General features: G+C 32.8%; 2 protein-coding genes across 2 annotated transcripts in view; both read right to left on the bottom strand.

Annotated features, from left to right (window-relative positions):
- Positions 1-56: 56 nt before the first annotated feature.
- On the bottom strand, positions 57-15682 carry LOC145330874 (uncharacterized). The gene is made up of 20 exons (XM_080175540.1): positions 15522-15682; positions 14981-15072; positions 14174-14278; positions 13494-13626; positions 12424-12529; positions 11559-11694; positions 11094-11271; positions 10468-10565; positions 9868-10024; positions 9514-9596; positions 9217-9297; positions 8024-8120; positions 7707-7775; positions 6240-6373; positions 5915-6029; positions 5478-5632; positions 4076-5147; positions 3074-3222; positions 2477-2623; positions 57-1201 (listed from the first exon to the last, which is right to left on the bottom strand). Exons 1-20 carry the CDS (start codon positions 15559-15561, stop codon positions 1145-1147), a joined length of 3204 nt encoding a protein of 1067 aa, XP_080031666.1. The 5' UTR covers positions 15562-15682; the 3' UTR covers positions 57-1144.
- The window catches only part of Prp31 (pre-mRNA processing factor 31), a 10423-nt gene continuing 9404 nt past the window's right edge, over positions 15677-16695 (bottom strand). Inside the window, exon 15 of the mRNA XM_080175541.1 lies at positions 15677-16317. Coding sequence (XP_080031667.1) covers positions 16165-16317 — 153 coding nt within the window. The 3' untranslated portion in view covers positions 15677-16164. The remainder of the gene's footprint in view (positions 16318-16695) is intronic.

The following is a 16695-nucleotide window of genomic DNA, read 5'->3' as shown; positions in this document are numbered from 1 at the left end:
AAAAGTGTCACAACCGCGCGCCCCCTCCCTTTCAAACACCCAAATAATTTAAAAGATTAAAATGCTAAAGTTAAACATTTATTTAAAAAATACATGAACTTCACAAATCACAAATATGAAAAACACAAATTTATAATGTAAATAAAATCATCACGAAAATTCACAAATGTATTGGTACCTAAATTATCTAAAAATTTGAAAACTATGATCTTAATACTTGTAAACTATCAGTATTTATACTTGTATGCAATTGTAAGGGATTGTTAGAATCTTAATGTTAAAAAAAGTTGTTTCAAAATAATAAATGCTATTGAGATAACAGTTGAAAATGTAATATGCAATCACAATTCAGTCCAGAAATTACAAAAAAAAATTCAATCTAAATCTGAAAATTATTATTTCATTTTTATAGATATAATTTAAGATCCAATACACAAAATTGCCCATTCTTTTAAGTACATTTAGTGGTTGAAACGTTTTTACACTTAGCTAAATTTCCTAACTCAACACAATGAAAGTCTATATCTATAGCTAAATTCCAGTCGTCCATGAAATTTAAAATGTATGTATAAATATACATAATATAAATATGCATTAATAAATAAGGTAGAAAGGCCTTAAAAAATTATAAATTAACAAACTTTATACCTACTAAAAACACTAAAAAATCAAATAAAATGTGCATTATAAGAAAAATAAAAATATTTGGTGCAAAAGCTTTACTTATTTTATTTTCACTGGTTCAATTTAAAACTTAAATTATTACAAAAAAAACTTTTTTTTATATTGTTTTATATCATAATAATCTACCTAACCATAATTTATATAAATCTTAACATTGTTATATTAAAATTACTATCTAAACTATTCAACAAATTTAAAAATCTAAACTGACTGAATTTTTCTTGTTTCAAAAGTCGATAATTTTTCAAAAAAAAACTATTTGTTAAACTATATAAAACCAATTATTGCCGTTATCACCTGGCGGCTAACTTAAATACTAAACTCTTCAGCTTTACACCAAACCGCAAGCGGCAAAAACTTTAATAGAATCTTTTTTTTGCAAATCCACAATTTCACAAAATCACAATTTGGTGGTAAATTTAAAAAAAAAAGTTGTCTGTCCTCTCTAGTGAAGTAAACTTTATAAATATTCGTCTTTAACTGAATTGTTTCCATTCACACTAATTGATCTTTCCTCCTAAAATAATAAAAAGATTTTATCATTATCTGCGAGGCAGGGGTGAATATTCTCCTTCTATAAAATTTATTTTCCCCCTAATTTTTTCCACCGAAGAGAGGGAAAAAAATAGAAAAAATATTTTTAGTTTTCTTAATTTTTTACATTTTCCCTCCACACCACATATCCCCTCCCTCCCTTTAGCAGGGTCAATTTTGCAGAATATACTCCTACTGCGAGGAAAGATTAAAATAGGCCTTTAACAATGCAGATTTTGTAAGATAAGCTAGGATAACGCCAACTCCCCATGAGATAATATTTGTATTTATATTATATATAAGTAATAAAAAAAGGAATATGTAGTTTTCGCAAAATTCCGTAAAGCTGTACGTATGATTTCAGTCAAATGCGCTTATTAGGTCAAAATGTTTTTAAATATACAACTAATTATACTATGCGTTTGGTCAACATTAAGAACAGTTAGATTTAATAAGCGCATTTGACTAGAAGCTTGCTCACAATTTTAAGGAATATTGCGAATGCTACTATTACCTTCCTTAAATTTATAAAATAAAAATTTTATGTGGAAGTTGGGTACCCCCCTTTTAGTACAAAGCCACTAGTGAAGTGACTAAAATATTACCTGTAGATTTCTTTTTCCACCAATATATTACCTATAGATTTCTTTTTCCACCAATATATTACCTGTAGATTTTTTTCCACCAATATATTACCTGTAGATTTTTTTCCACCAATATATTACCTGTAGATTTCTTTTTCCACCAATATATTACCTGTAGATTTTTTTTCCCACCAATATATTACCTGTAGATTTCTTATTCCACCAATATATTACCTGTAGATTTCTTTTTCCACCAATATATTACCTGTAGATTTTTTTCCACCAATATATTACCTGTAGATTTCTTTTTCCACCAATATAGGTATTACCTGTAGATTTTTTTTTCCACCAATATATTACCTGTAGATTTCTTATTCCACCAATATATTACCTGCAGATTTCTTTTTCCACCAATATATTACCTGCAGATTTCTTTTTCCACCAATATATTACCTGTAGATTTCTTTTTCCACCAATACATTACCTGTAGATTTCTTTTTCCACCAATATATTACCTGTAGATTTCTTTTTCCACCAATATATTACCTGTAGATTTCTTTTTCCACCAATATATTACATGTAGATTTCTTTTTCCACCATTATATATTACCTGCAGATTTCTTTTTCCACCAATATATTACCTGCAGATTTCTTTTTCCACCATTATATATTACCTGTAGATTTCTTTTTCCACCAATATATTGAAGCCTAAGGAGATCCTGGCTCAGTGGAGAATCCTCCAACGGGTTTCTATCAAACTTGGCAGCACAGTTGGGATCATTTTCACACAGTGCACTATCCCTGTCCATGTCATGGTCATCCTAAATTGATAAATTAAATATTATGGTTGGGCCGGATACTTTCTTGGTCGGATACCGGATATCCGGCCGGATAACCGACATTAGAAACCAGCCGGATATTTAATTTGATATCTGAGTAGTTTCAATATCCTGAGCCGGCCTGATATTGAAAATGGCTGGATATCCGGCCCAACCCTATTATTATTATTATAGCATCAGGTTTTGCCCTGTAAGATCTCCTGAAAGGCTATACAAAGATTTTTAACAATTTTCTGGAAAGGTTGATATTAATCTAGATCAAGTTTTAGCAAACGATAACAAATTATAACTCTCATGAGTCTTCTATAATATGAAAATCAAAAGAAATAATTTAAGCTTATATAAGATTAAGATTTAGGCATTAAATCTAATAGGTAAATCTTATAAGTTGTAAATTCAAATGAGTTTATTTTCAAATAAATTGAAGCCTACCCTCTTGAAATCTCTGCCAGACTTGACATTGTTGTCAAACTTGCCACCCAAGCCTGGACTCTGCAACAAATTTGCCTGTCCCAACACTTCTGCCTGGTTCTTCATCTTGAGGTGGGCGTTGGGGACTTCAGCACCCGCCTCGTGGTTACCTAAATAATGAAAATTGGGCTCAATACCAGCTGAGTATCCACAAATTCCCGAAAAGTAGCTGAGTATCCAAGCATATTTCCCAAGAGTATTTGAATATTCACAATAGTTTCGTATTGGTATTTTCATTATATCCTTTCATTATTTTTATTTATATAAATGCTGCGCTACTAATATAAGTTAGTTCTATAAGATTTCATATCAAAACCTTTGTTATAAAATACAAAATTGTTTTAAAACTTTTTTCCCCCAATGTTAGTTGAATATCCAAACATTTTCCCAGTGGTAGCTGAGTATCCAAAAATGACCCCAATAGTATCTGAATATCTTACGTGGATACTCAACTGAGATAAATTCTTTAAAAAATTTTGCCCTTCTAAAATCACTAAAATTTTAGTGAGGCAAAAGTTTTAAGAATTCACCTCTGGTATTGAGCCGAAAATTGTACCAACAATAAAAATCCCATAGTTTTTGAAGAACAAAAAGAACCAATACAGCAATTAATATAATCTTAAGGCGTTTTAGAAATATAAGCTTAAATAGAAAAACGGTAGTTACACCAAATGTAGATATAGTAGTATATATTTGTATGTCTCAGTGTGTAATTTAGACATTTAGAGAATATATTTTTGTAAAAAATCAAATAATTATTTATTAAGGTTGGCAATCAAAATCCGCCCAATTTTTGACCAATTTGGGAATCCCGAATCCGGAATCCGTTTTTTGGCGTTCTCCTCAATTTTAAAAATCCGTTTTATTTTTGGACGGATTCTTGTAAGACTCTGAATCCGGTCCAAAAATTAAACGGATTGCCAACCGTTATAAAAATAAATATTCTTTATTAACACTTTTTACCTGGATTAAAGTTATTATTTCCATTCACTGAATATGCTGCCATTTGCGGCTGATTATTGAATAGCTGCTGTTGAGGCTGGGGCTGATTATTCAACATTTGCTGGGGTGGTGGCTGAACATTCTGCAGCTGAACCTGTTGATTGGACTGTTGAACATTCATTTGGTTGTAGTTATTATTCATTTGTTGTTGTGGTTGAATATTTTGCAGCTGTGGCTGTTGTTGTACAATTTGTTGTTGATTATTTGCTTGCAATTGCGCATTGTAAGACCCTGGAGAGGCATAACCTTGATTTAGGACAGGCTGCATTTGTTGGCCTTGATATTGTGGATTTTGGATTGGCTGCTGGGGAAGTTGTGGAATTTGGACTGGCTGTTGCCCTAAAAATTGTTGTTGATTTTGAACTGGCGGCTGAATTGGCTGTTGATTTTGGACTGGCTGCTGAATAGGTTGTTGATTTTGAATAGACTGCTGTGGTAACATTTGATTTTGGACTGGCTGCTGCAGTGGCTGTTGATTTTGGACTGGCTGCTGAATAGGTTGTTGATTTTGGAAAGGCTGCTGTAGTGGTTGTTGATTCTGGACTGGTTGCTGAAATTGTTGATTTTGGACTGGCTGTTGATTTTGGAAAGGCTGTTGCATGGGTTGTTGATTTTGAACTGGCTGCTGGGGATTAAATTGTTGATTTTGGATTGGTTGCTGCTGCCCTACAAACTGTTGATTTGGAATTGGCTGCTGTTGTAATTGAGCAGGTTGACCTTGCTGATTTTGAACTTGTTGCGGGGATGCAACAGGCTGTTCTTGTCCACCAAGAGCAGCCTGTTGTCCTGATTGAACAACCTGCTGTTGCTGGCCTTGGTATGATGCCTGTACTTGGAGAGCAGGACTGTTTGCTCCAACTACTTGCCCGCCTGAAATTTGATTTGCAGGCGCTGGATCTCCAGGTAGCTGGCCACTAGCAAGTTGACCTCCAGACTGAGGTGGAAGTTGACCGGCAGCTGCAGAATTGTTGGTCAGAGCCGGAGCGGGCTGCTGTTGATTTTGTTCTTTTTTGGCCACATCCTCAAGTTGATGCTAAAAATAAAAGATAATCTAGTATTATTTTATAATTATCATAAATGTATAACCCGACAACTACCTGGTTCCAGTGTTGGGGACTTTTTTGTTTGCTATCAAATTACTTTCTGTTTTTTTTTGTAGCAACTTGGCTGTGTTAATATTTTCGACGCTATTGGCTGATATACAAAAACCCAATTAAAAGTCAGCACAGGGTCCACGTGGTTATACCCTTCTACTCAACTGTTTTAGTTGAATATTTTGTATTAAAACAACATCAACTAAACTACATACATATTTACATATTACAACTGTTACTATCAATTAAAATATTTCTCTTTTTTTTACCTGTTTTAGCTCACTCAGAATCTTTTTCTGTTCCTGTAGGACACTCTCCTGCTCCTGCTTATATTTCTTCATTTCCTTCAGCAACTCCTCTGGATCTAGCTTCTCCTCGTCTGTGATTTTCTTGTTCTTGGCATCTTCTTTATCAACTTCTTTGTCTGTTGTTTTATTATGTTGATTTTATTACAAGAGTTAGTTTGCATGAAAACATGGAAGTTTTCATAAATGTATTATGATTAATTGTATCCCATTTTTTATTCTATAATCCCCTTACAAAAACGTTGTCATATGTATAATAATTGAATTGAAATATACTACTACTACTAAAATAAATTTCTTTAAGGGGCAGATGTACTACCCTAAAAAATTGTACAGGTTGTCACTGGCAGAAATAGGAAGAATATGATATGATTTGATAAATAAAATCACAAAATAAATGCCTGAATTTTTCTCTAGTGTTGGTTTAGCAGAACTTGTTGACTTGTTGTTGACCTCACTATTGCTGCTGTTAACACTCTCTGATTTCTTATCATCTACTTCAGACTTTTTAATTACCTGAAAAGTGAACTGTGAAAACTTTATCAGGGATCTAAAGGGATAAGACAATGGCATATAAATTGATGTACATCCCCAATGATGATACACAAAATTACTCCTTCTGTAGATTACAATTAGTGGCTGATTGGACACTACACTTAAAGAACAAAGTCCCAAAAGTTGTTAAGATTGTCAGACTATTTCTCTGTTTAATGAGATGATCATTACCTCTGGCTCCTCTGGAACTGCAGGTTCTTGTCGTTTATTTTCAGGTTCATCTTCAATATTTTTGGCAATATTCTTTACACTTTCCGATACCTTCAGTTCTTCTTTCTTTTGTGTGTCAATATTTTCAACTTTTTCTGAACAAAATGGAGATGAACAATATCTCAGCTTATACCAACAATGAAATTAAATAGGTATAAAAAAAACACGAAACCCAAACGTGTTTCTTAGCTGTCTTTGGGGCTAGAAGCACATACCTAGTAAAATTGACAACCTTTCCATCTGCCCCCCAAATATTATTTTAGATTTATTTCGCTTGTTGGTTACACCTTATTTTTGACATTATCTAAATCAGCCAATGGGAAAACAAAGGAAGAACAACCTGGTCATACTATTGGTTAGAAAGTGTATAGATTTGTAATATATAGGGAGTTATTTTTTTTATTTCATTCGCATAATGAGTCTGCTATAAAAAGTCGCATTACAATTGCTAAGTTAAATTATACTGGTAAAAGAATTTCTTTTCTTGTAATGTGAAGCATGTGGCAAAACATGTATTATAATTCAGCTATGCATAGTTGAATTTCTAAGGATAAAGCTATCTGATATCCTCAAAAAATTTCGTCGCGGGTATTATTTGAAAGAATGGTGTATAACAAACATAAATAAAGGTGTTTGTCTGCTAGAATTTCCTTTTTAAGTTAGATAGATAGATAATCAAGATAAATTAGGTCTTTAGTCTGAAAGTATGGGTTTTAAATCGATAAAAGTAGTTCCAATTGGTGCTAAAATCCTGAAGATTTTTTTGGGGGAATAAGGTATTTCTTTGTTAACCTATTAATGACATGGAATTATAACATTTTCCAGCTCACTGACTTTGGGAAAAAAATATGACACTAAATCTCTATAACTAGATGTTGCCCCCCTATCAATTAGGGTTCTTGTATTAGAAGGGATGGGCAAAGGTTTGAAAAATAGCTTTAAACTTTCCCTAGACCTTTATAAAGCTTCCTTAAAATGAAGAACTCAATCGGTTCAGTAGTTATTGAAAACTTAAGCCTCATACAAAAAAAACAAAAAACCTTATTTTTTTTATATAATAGGATATCTCTACTAACAGGAAAATTATAAAATAATCTTTTTCACAAAAACACACGAAGCGCATTAAAACCTGAATTTAGTGAACTGCATAGTTTTGCTGTTCAATAGCTTAAACTACATCTATAGGACATATGTTTGAAAGAATTTAAATTTTCTACTATGTAGTTTCAAAAATAGCAAGACTTGAAAATCATGTATATGCATATATGGCTGTCCTGTTTTCACAAAAACACTATGATGACTATTTTGGTGGTGCCTAATTGATTGCTGTTTATTATAATACAGAATTATATATGTTAGATAGCATTCTTGTAACTTATGCTTGCAATCAAACTTTTTAAATACACTCCATGCAACTATCCCTTTTACCTTGTATGTTATTTTGATTGTCTACAATTTTATCAATAACAGCTTCTCCATTCTTTATAATATTTTCACCTGAATATCAAAAATTAAAAACATTGGAACAATAGATTTATAATTACTTCTTGGCTATACATGATTTTTTAATATGGCAAAGAACCAGTTCTAATCTAGGCTAACGAATATTAATCGGGTTAGAAACCATACCGGAGAAGACTTAACAGTGCTGAAAACAAAATGTGTAAAATTGTCTTGTAAACACATGTCTTAATTTACAATCAATGAACTGTCATCAAATCATAAATATAGAAAAGCTTCATTACCTTCGTCCACGCGTGGATCGGCCAACGGCGGCGGTACTCCGCCGTTCTGGGACGGCACATAAACCGGTTTGGGCTGTTCAAACCGTTGCTGATATTCCTTTTGGGTGACATCAAAGTAAATGGGCTTATTCTCATAATTTGGAACTTTTGATAATTTTTCTTTATTAGTATAAAAAGAAATCTTTTGAAAAGATGGCAAAAAAAGGAAGGGTGTTAATTTTTAAAAACAAGGCTTTTATAGGTAAATTCCAATAATTTTCAAGAATAGTGTACTTAAAAAGTCCATTTATTCAGAGAGAGAGAGGGGACAATGGGCTGTTTATTAGGGTGGGTCGATTTTAGACATTTTTTTTCTGAGGCCAAAGCGGGGATCTGCACTCAATTTATATAGATATAATACACCTCTGGATGATTTAAAATTTATCCTAAGTCTTAAAACCGCTGACGACCAGACATTCAATTGTATAGCTATTTGTAAATGGGAGTTAAAAATTTATTGAATCAGAACTATGGCTTCATTGTGCTCCCTGGAAATGCCTTGAGGAGCTGAGTCAGGAACTTTTGTCCGTTTCAAAAAATCTCGTTCCTAGCCTGAGAAAATCTAAAAAACCTCTACAAATTGGACAATTCTCAATAAACCTTAATTTTTTTTTTTTTTTTTGTGATTTCTAAGGCTAGGAACGAGATATTTTGAAATGGACAAAAGTTCCTGATTCAGCTCCTCAAGGCCTTTCCAGGGAGCACCATGAAGCCATTGTTCTGATTCAAAAAAAAATTTGAATGTAGTCTTTGCATACTAATAAGTAAAGAATTATATTTTATTTATAAGTGGTCGTGTTCTAAAACTCAATCTTTTAAAATTCTTTTTCGGTCAGAAATGTTTTTAAGGTTAATTTTAATTTTTATCTGTTGCATATCCCCGCTTTGTCTAATTCCGATATGAACCCACCCTACTGTTTATTACAGTAGTCCCCAAAGTTTATAAAGTTTTACGTTTTCTTACTAGTTGGCTTCACAACTTTGGGGACTTTTGTTTGGTTCGTTCATTAAGTTGAGTGTCCAAATGTTTCATCCACCAATTTGAATCTAGAGAAGGGGTAATTTTGTGTAACATTATTGGGAATGTAAATCAATTTATCGGCCATTGTTTTATCCCTTTAGATCCCTGCCATTTACTTGACAACTACTCCTGCCTGTGCTGGGGCTGAGGTATGCTCCGCCAGATTGACATAGGTGCCAAGGATCATTGTGATTATTCCGATAATTAGGGCTCCCTAAATTAAATAATACAATCTATTTAAAAGGGGTAGTTGCACGAAATTCATTTAAACTTGAAACAGAATATTTTTTCCTGTTCAATGTTCATTTATGAAGCATATATTTTAAAGAATTTCTTTCTACTAACGATTATTTTGAGCGCATTTCCTTTTTATAGCTACGCTACATATGAATATTATATTACTTTCTTGTTTAAAATTAATAAAAATAACCTGAGCAGCTAATCTCTCAGTTGTATTCTTTGAAGTTAGTTTTAAGAACGCCACTGCTGGAAAAATCACACAAATGCCAGAACCTTAAAAATATCATTTTAGTTTATTGTATTTCAAGAAATTAATATATCTCCCAATTTCTCTTTAGTTTTTAAGAGAAAAAAAAATTTGGGGGGGAATTTTTTTGAGGCAGTTTCCCCTTTGTAAACATTTCCAGGACATATGAGAAACTACACTGTAAAAGAAAATCATTTCGGTTTAGCAATTATCGAGATACTTCGGTACACAGAGACAAATATCCTGATATCTTTATAGAAGGTCAGACTGTCTAGTCTCTGACAAGTAAGAACTTACCCATAGTAGAGCCAACAATACCCAGAACCAGTTCAATATCCGGGACCACTATGCCAATACAAAGGGTCAACACAATGACCCCGAAGGTGATAAGATTGAATCTTGCTGGGGGTATGTAGTCGGTTACAAGCTCGGTTGAGCCAATACCTTGGTACGTCTAAAAAGTATAAGTTTTAGCAATAGATATTATTCCCAAATATAAGAATAATGGACAAGTTTTAAATTTTTTAATGGTATATTTCTCGTTTAAAATGCCTTTCATTCAGAAAATAAAATATATTTTATTATTAAGTAACTGATTACTTCGCCCCTGCTCTCTCGGGAAGGACGGGGAGTTAAGAAACATAGCCTAAAACCACCCAAAGATATTTAAAAAGTTTCCCTGAAGAGAATAACGTGGTTTTATTCGTTGACGTATTAACTTTGGGGACTTTCATCTAATTCTAATTAATTGGTTCATTAAGATGACTGTCCAAGCGTTTCAACCATGTATTATAATCTACAGATGGGTAATTTTGTGTTTAAACATTGGGGATGTACATCAATCTATCGGTCATTGTCTTATCCCTTTAGATCCCAGACTACAACTAAATGTCCTACCTTTCTAAATATTAAAGAATGTATAGAAGTTCTGCATGGGAAAACAACAAGAGGAAAGGAGACGGCAACGCTGATCACAAATCCCAACTTTAACAAATCTAAATAAAATGTTATTATTGAAAAGACGACATTTGATTTCCTCCAATTTCTGAACCCATTTCCTTATTTTAGCATGACAGTGGGCTCTTAATTATGCTACACTAGAAGGTACACTACATATGTAACTAACAATGGATATTATAATGAATACATGGATAATTATATTGTGAGAGATTCTCGCATACTCTGGACAAAATGTTTCTTCCAGTTGGCTAATAGAACAATACCACCCATCCCCTCCCTTAAGACATTACACCATCCATTCCCATGACCATGGAGAAACGTATTGACAAATATCTGAGGACTATATTAGCAATCTAAATTGCCCTGACACAAAATCCACGTATTCTATTTTCATTAATGTAACTAACATGACTTTAACTGCCTTGGCCCATAAACAGGTGCAGCTAATTACACTACAAAGAACTTCCAGCAAAAGATTATGCTATCAAAGATTTGGTTGTCTGTAAAGTCATCAGTCAGGCATGGTTATTGGTTAATTAAAATGCAACGTCTTTATGTCTTACCTACAAATTTTGTAGTTGGCGTAAAGGAGGTGAGAATATTTCCCCCAAAATCCTGGGCATGAAAGGCCAGGTACCCAAAGAATCCAATGGTGATGTAGAGTCCAGAACAAAGGTTGACAGCGCCCTTCACCACCAGGTTCATTTTCTGCGGGGAGGGGTCAGGCAGACAGGAATACACCTAAAGAAGAAAAAATATGTAGCTTACGATCTCAAAAACTTTTGAATTCATGCAGATACCTTTTTTCTTTATTAATTCTGGGCTATACTTGGAAAATCTTTAAAAAACACTTTAATTTACGAAAACAGTTTCTTGTTCAAAGTATTTTTTATTAAAATCTATACATTTTGATTAAGATTATTTATGATAAGCAGAAATGGTTTACATTAGGTCAATATCATATTCTTGGATACAGATTAATACAGCCAATAAAATATCTAAATAAAATAGATGTCAATAAAAATTACCTCAAAAATATTGGCTTGGCAAGCAAGTGCCATGGAAAATATTGGGAAGCACTGTAGGATGCCAGCAGGACGCCAGAGAGCCACTCCCTCCAGCCAGTGCCCGCTGGAAAGTACTGGAGCAGCCTCCAGAACAACCCTTATAAAATACATTCAAGATTAATTATCATGAAAAAATTGCACATAACATAAAAAAAGATGATCTAAGTTAGTTATAAATAAGCGATATTTATTTTAAATCAAAAATTAAGAGGTAAAAAGTTTAGACACACTTATTATGAACCAAACATTCAATATTTAATAAAAGTACCCAAAGTTTTTGTTTTTGTGAATAACGTTATTATATATCTTTAGGTTCAGTGTATTTTAAACACTGTTTTAGTATGATTTTACAAACGACAATAAAAAGCAGGGTTTCGGATCCGGATCCGCAAAGATCCGCATATTTTTGAGTCCAAGGATCCGGATCCGCAAAAAATGCGGATCCGGATCCTTGGACTCAAAAATATGCGGAAAAAATGGAAAAATCTACCTAAATTTATATAAAATCTCAGACATTCTCTTGATGAGAGCCAATCTTTAAGGTTTAGGTTCAGACTTGAAAATTAAAAGTATTTTTGACTTCGAATTATAAATAAATTATTTTTGAAAAGTTTGGTGATTTTATTTTTAGTGTCAAGGATCCGGATCCGGATCCGCACTGACCAAATTTTAAGGATCCGGATCCGCATACAATCAATGCGGATCCGAAACCCTGATAAAAAGGCCTATTTACTTCTTTTTTTAGCACAGTTTCCATAAAAACATGATATTTTTTCTCTCTCGCGGAATAAACATAATTTTTACTCGCAAAATATATATTTTTTACCTGAATACGACAGTAAGGTAGAACATGATGCTAGAAGCACAAATAATCTGTAAACTCTCAATATTTCTCAACATTGACAGGGGTAGGGCTACAAATAATCCCAGACCTAATAATAATAATAATAATAATAATCTGTAAACTCTCAATATTTCTCAACATTGACAGGGGTAGCGGTACAAATAATCCCAGACCTTAAAATAATAATAAAAAACTTTTCAGAAAGGTTTAATACCAGGGTTGATGTCAGGGAAAAAGATAAACCATACCCCGAACCAAATTTTACTTCTATTGTATTAAATACTAGCGGCTACACCCCTAGAGGCCTCTAGTGGCACTTTAAATGTTTTTTTATATTTAATTATGTCTATTTTGCGTTTGACGTTTATGTTTTGTTGAACTCTCTTTGTTAAATTGAGAAACGTAACAAAAATTTGATTTTATGTGATTTCTCTTGGGAGGGTGGTGGTACCCTCCCCCAAAATAGTTATAAACCTTCCCAGGACCTATGAAAATCTACCCTGTTAACGAGATCCCGATCGGTTCAGCGGTTAGCGAGATCCTTCGGTACAAACAAACACACAGACACACAAATAGACAAACAGACATCCTGTTAATTTAGTTTTAAAATATCGGCAATCAGTAATGCTCTCTTGTTTTAGATATTCAAGAAGAACCATGAACTGACTATCAAAGGCCTCGATAATGTCAAAGAAACATAAAAAAATATATATATACATTTACAATGACTCACAAAGCCTATCTGGTAATAAGAGGTTAGAGAGGAGGTAGGACATTATCTTTTGCTGTTGTCCTTTCCCTCTTAGATAAAAAGATATGTAAAAGTGAGTCTAAATCCAATGAAAGTGAGGGCATTTTAGAGATCTTTAACTACAAAATTTCAGAGCATAAGATAAACACCAAACACTAAATTCAACAAAGACTTCCGAATTTTAGTTAATTTTAAAAAATCATTTTAAGTCTTCTTTTTTACAAATAAAATAAACTTTCAATCCGTATTTTTGACCCATATATTATATTTATACCTATTAGAATATTATTATTAAATTTACCTGTTAAAATAATAAGTCTAAGATTATATGTTTCTTCAATCCCGGCAAGTTTTGCTATCAGCGGGGGTCCCAGATCACCCATCACAACAAAAAATGCAATTGATGTTCCAATCAAGTAACCAATAATTCCAAGCTGAAAATAGAAAGGAAAAAAATTAGTTTAAAAAACATACATCAAGGGGTTGCTATGCTCAACATTGCAACTTCACCAGAAAGTAAAGAAGCGTAGGTATATCTTGAAACATTTAATTGATTTAATCATCCAAAAAAGTTATTAATAAACAAAATGAGTTACTTAGAGTTTTCTTTACCAGAGAAATCTTAATGATTTCTATTTACACTTCTACCACTAAAAGTAGTCAAATATAAACGGACATAAAGACAGACACGACAAAACCTATGAAACTTCAAATCCTATTTAATAGGTATTAGGTTGGTTTATCCGTTAAGATGCCACTGTCGCTAACCACTGAACCGATTGAGTTATCAATATAAGGAAAGATTCACAGATGGTTTTAGGGTTTATAATTTTTTTAATTTTTAAGCCTTTGGACGGAATTTTATATTTTTCTGTACAATCTTTTTGAATTTAGAACTTCTAGATGCTAAGGGCGCAGCAGCTTGCAAAGGGAAGAAAACATCAATTTCCAGTGTATAGAATTTTTTATAAAACTGTGTACCTCAACTAGAAGCTTGCCAACAGGTCCATGTGTATGAAATGCAAGATTCTCAATATTTCTCCTTCTCGCCATGATGGCTGATTTGATCAACAAATGACAGGCCACCTGTAAAATATAATCATACTTGGATAATCATATCAAGTGGCATCAGGAAAGTGTCGGGTTCAAGTCTCTACAAATCTACAATATCTGGCTCATTTTCACACAAAAAAAACAGTATGACGACTATTTAAGTGATGCCCAATTGTGTGTTATTTATTGTAAAACTAATACAAAGTTCTATAATATTGTTTTAGACGGTAATCTTGTAACTTATGCTTGCCGTAATTTTTCTGAAATCGCAACTTTTTTCTACACAAATTAGATTTTTTAAAAACATTTTAAGGTTCAAGTGTTCCAACTCGTTCAATGCACTTCTTGCAACTATCCCTTTAATTAAAATAGTTCAGACAAAAGAGTATATTTGCAATTATCATTGACTGGCTTTGATAAATAAAAACACACTCACGACACAAAGATAGCTTAATACAAATATACAGGGATATATTTTCTGTATGGGATCCCCTGCTAAGGTGGCGGGCCGGGAAAGAAAATGAGGGGTGGAACAAAAATAAATTGAGCCATGTGTATAAAGTAAATAATAAAATAAAAAAGAAAACTTGAATTAACTAAAAGAATTATTCAGCTACTTCATTGTTTTTTTTTCCATTTTTTTCCCTTCTTAGCCGGAGAAAAATTAAATTATATATGTCTTGTGCAGAATATACACCCTGCAAATTCATATTCTTAATAATATGTAAAGTTTACCTTGACAATTGTCCCCGATAGTAGGACCATGAGGGTAGCAAGTATGACTCCACATTGTTTATAACAATATGGCATAGCTAGGATACTTACACCTAATAAAAAATAATAACAGATTAGTGTTATTCAATAAGTTAGATACTTTAAAAACCAATAGCGGCTACGCCCCTGACTCTAGGGGCACTTGAACAGAGGTTAGGTTAATTTTGACAACCTATTTGACAATCCATGAAGAGTACAACCCATGCGGACAAGATATTCTGAAATATTAAGCTTCAGACAAACAACCCTTTTTATACTTAATATTAAAGAATATACTCGAATTCGTTTACACATGCTTTTAAAAAGGGGGTCGTCTGGAAACACAATTGGTTTTTATTTCCATCCAATACATCCCATTAATAAATAATAATAAAGAACGAAGAATTTTTTTCACTTTACAAAAATAGATTGAAATGGAGCGGGGGGGGGGGGTCGACTTAGCTTCCCCTCCACCTACTCAAGTACCGCTATTAATATATAAAAAGAATAAAAAAAGCCTTACCTATAATGCTATTAGCAAGGGTAATCACAGACGAATACATTTTTAGACTAGCACACGATACAAATCACACAAAAATAATAAATAAGCAACTTTTGGAGCGTTTTTGATCAATTAAATCTTATTCTTTGTCTAGTCAGGTTGCAATTTCCACATTATTTTCTAAAAAAAATGTTGTTTTATTATTTACACTGTAAAACAATTCAAAGTATGGAAAAACTATAAAAAAAAAGAGGATTAAGTTAATTAGAGCATGCCTGTTTTGACATACTGCTTTATTTGTCAAAATTTTGGCATGCTTTGCTTTACTTGTTAAAATTTTGTTATGATTTGCTTTTCTTGGCATTCTGTGGTTTACTTGTTTAGCATTGGCATGCCCTGCTTAACTTGATCCGGAAAAAGTATTGTAATTAAAAGTTTCATCAATGGACCTATTTATTACATCGTTTTTTTAATGCTTTACTTTGTTGGATTTAATTAAGACCATTTTTTTTTTATAAATTAAGTTTTTGTTTAACGATATTCCTATTATTTTCAATAGGTAAGTATTTAAAAAATATTTACATTAATTACAGTACAGTGTACATTACAATGTACATACAATATAGAAGGTATGACCATTTTAACTGGGGTGAACAATTTGAGATCAGGATTTTCCGTTCGCCGAGGGTAGGAGGGGAGGCCCCATAGGGGTCGAGGATTTCTTAACACTCCTGAAACCCGAGGTGGCTGAGAAATACTTCGCGTTCGCCTCGTCTACCTTCTTCTCCGCAGCCAACGGGTTCACAATTTCGAGTCCCTGCAGGTAAAAAAATTGGTTGAAGCAAAAAGTTTTTAAAAAATAAAATCAGAAGCTAAAGCACTAAAAGACCCCTACCTTATTAGTAGCTAAGCTACTCTATAATTCATTTGAGTCTGTCCGTCAGTCAGTCCGTAATGCTATAGGGGAAACGTGATTCTCTCGGCTCCAATTCAAGATAGACAGCTGAAATTTTTAGTGAAGATTCTTATGACAAATGCCCATATAATATATACATTGTTTTGTCTATCTGTCTGTTATTTGGGGTGCTAGATCGATTCCTAGATTTTTAGGTTTTCGTGATTTTAAAGGTTGCGCGATTTCCCTATTTTATCCAGTAAAATTTTTATTGTAATACACTGCTCTAAAGTAATTTTT

The sequence above is a fragment of the Acartia tonsa genome, chromosome 10 (assembly GCF_053477335.1).
Source record: "Acartia tonsa isolate MP-2025a chromosome 10, ASM5347733v1, whole genome shotgun sequence".
Lineage (NCBI taxonomy): Eukaryota > Metazoa > Arthropoda > Copepoda > Calanoida > Acartiidae > Acartia > Acartia tonsa.
This window is presented reverse-complemented; position numbering and strand designations above follow the sequence as displayed.

Bases quoted from the DNA above. Each gene is read 5' to 3' on its own strand.
- LOC145330874 (XM_080175540.1), bottom strand. From the start codon at position 15,561: ATGTATTCGTCTGTGATTACCCTTGCTAATAGCATTATAG. The intron at 12,530-13,493 runs GTAAATTTAATA...TATTATTATTAG, and splicing joins TAGACTTATTATTTTAACAG to GTCTGGGATTATTTGTAGCC. The intron at 9,298-9,513 runs GTTATTTTTATT...TATTTAATTTAG, and splicing joins CTGAGAGATTAGCTGCTCAG to GGAGCCCTAATTATCGGAAT.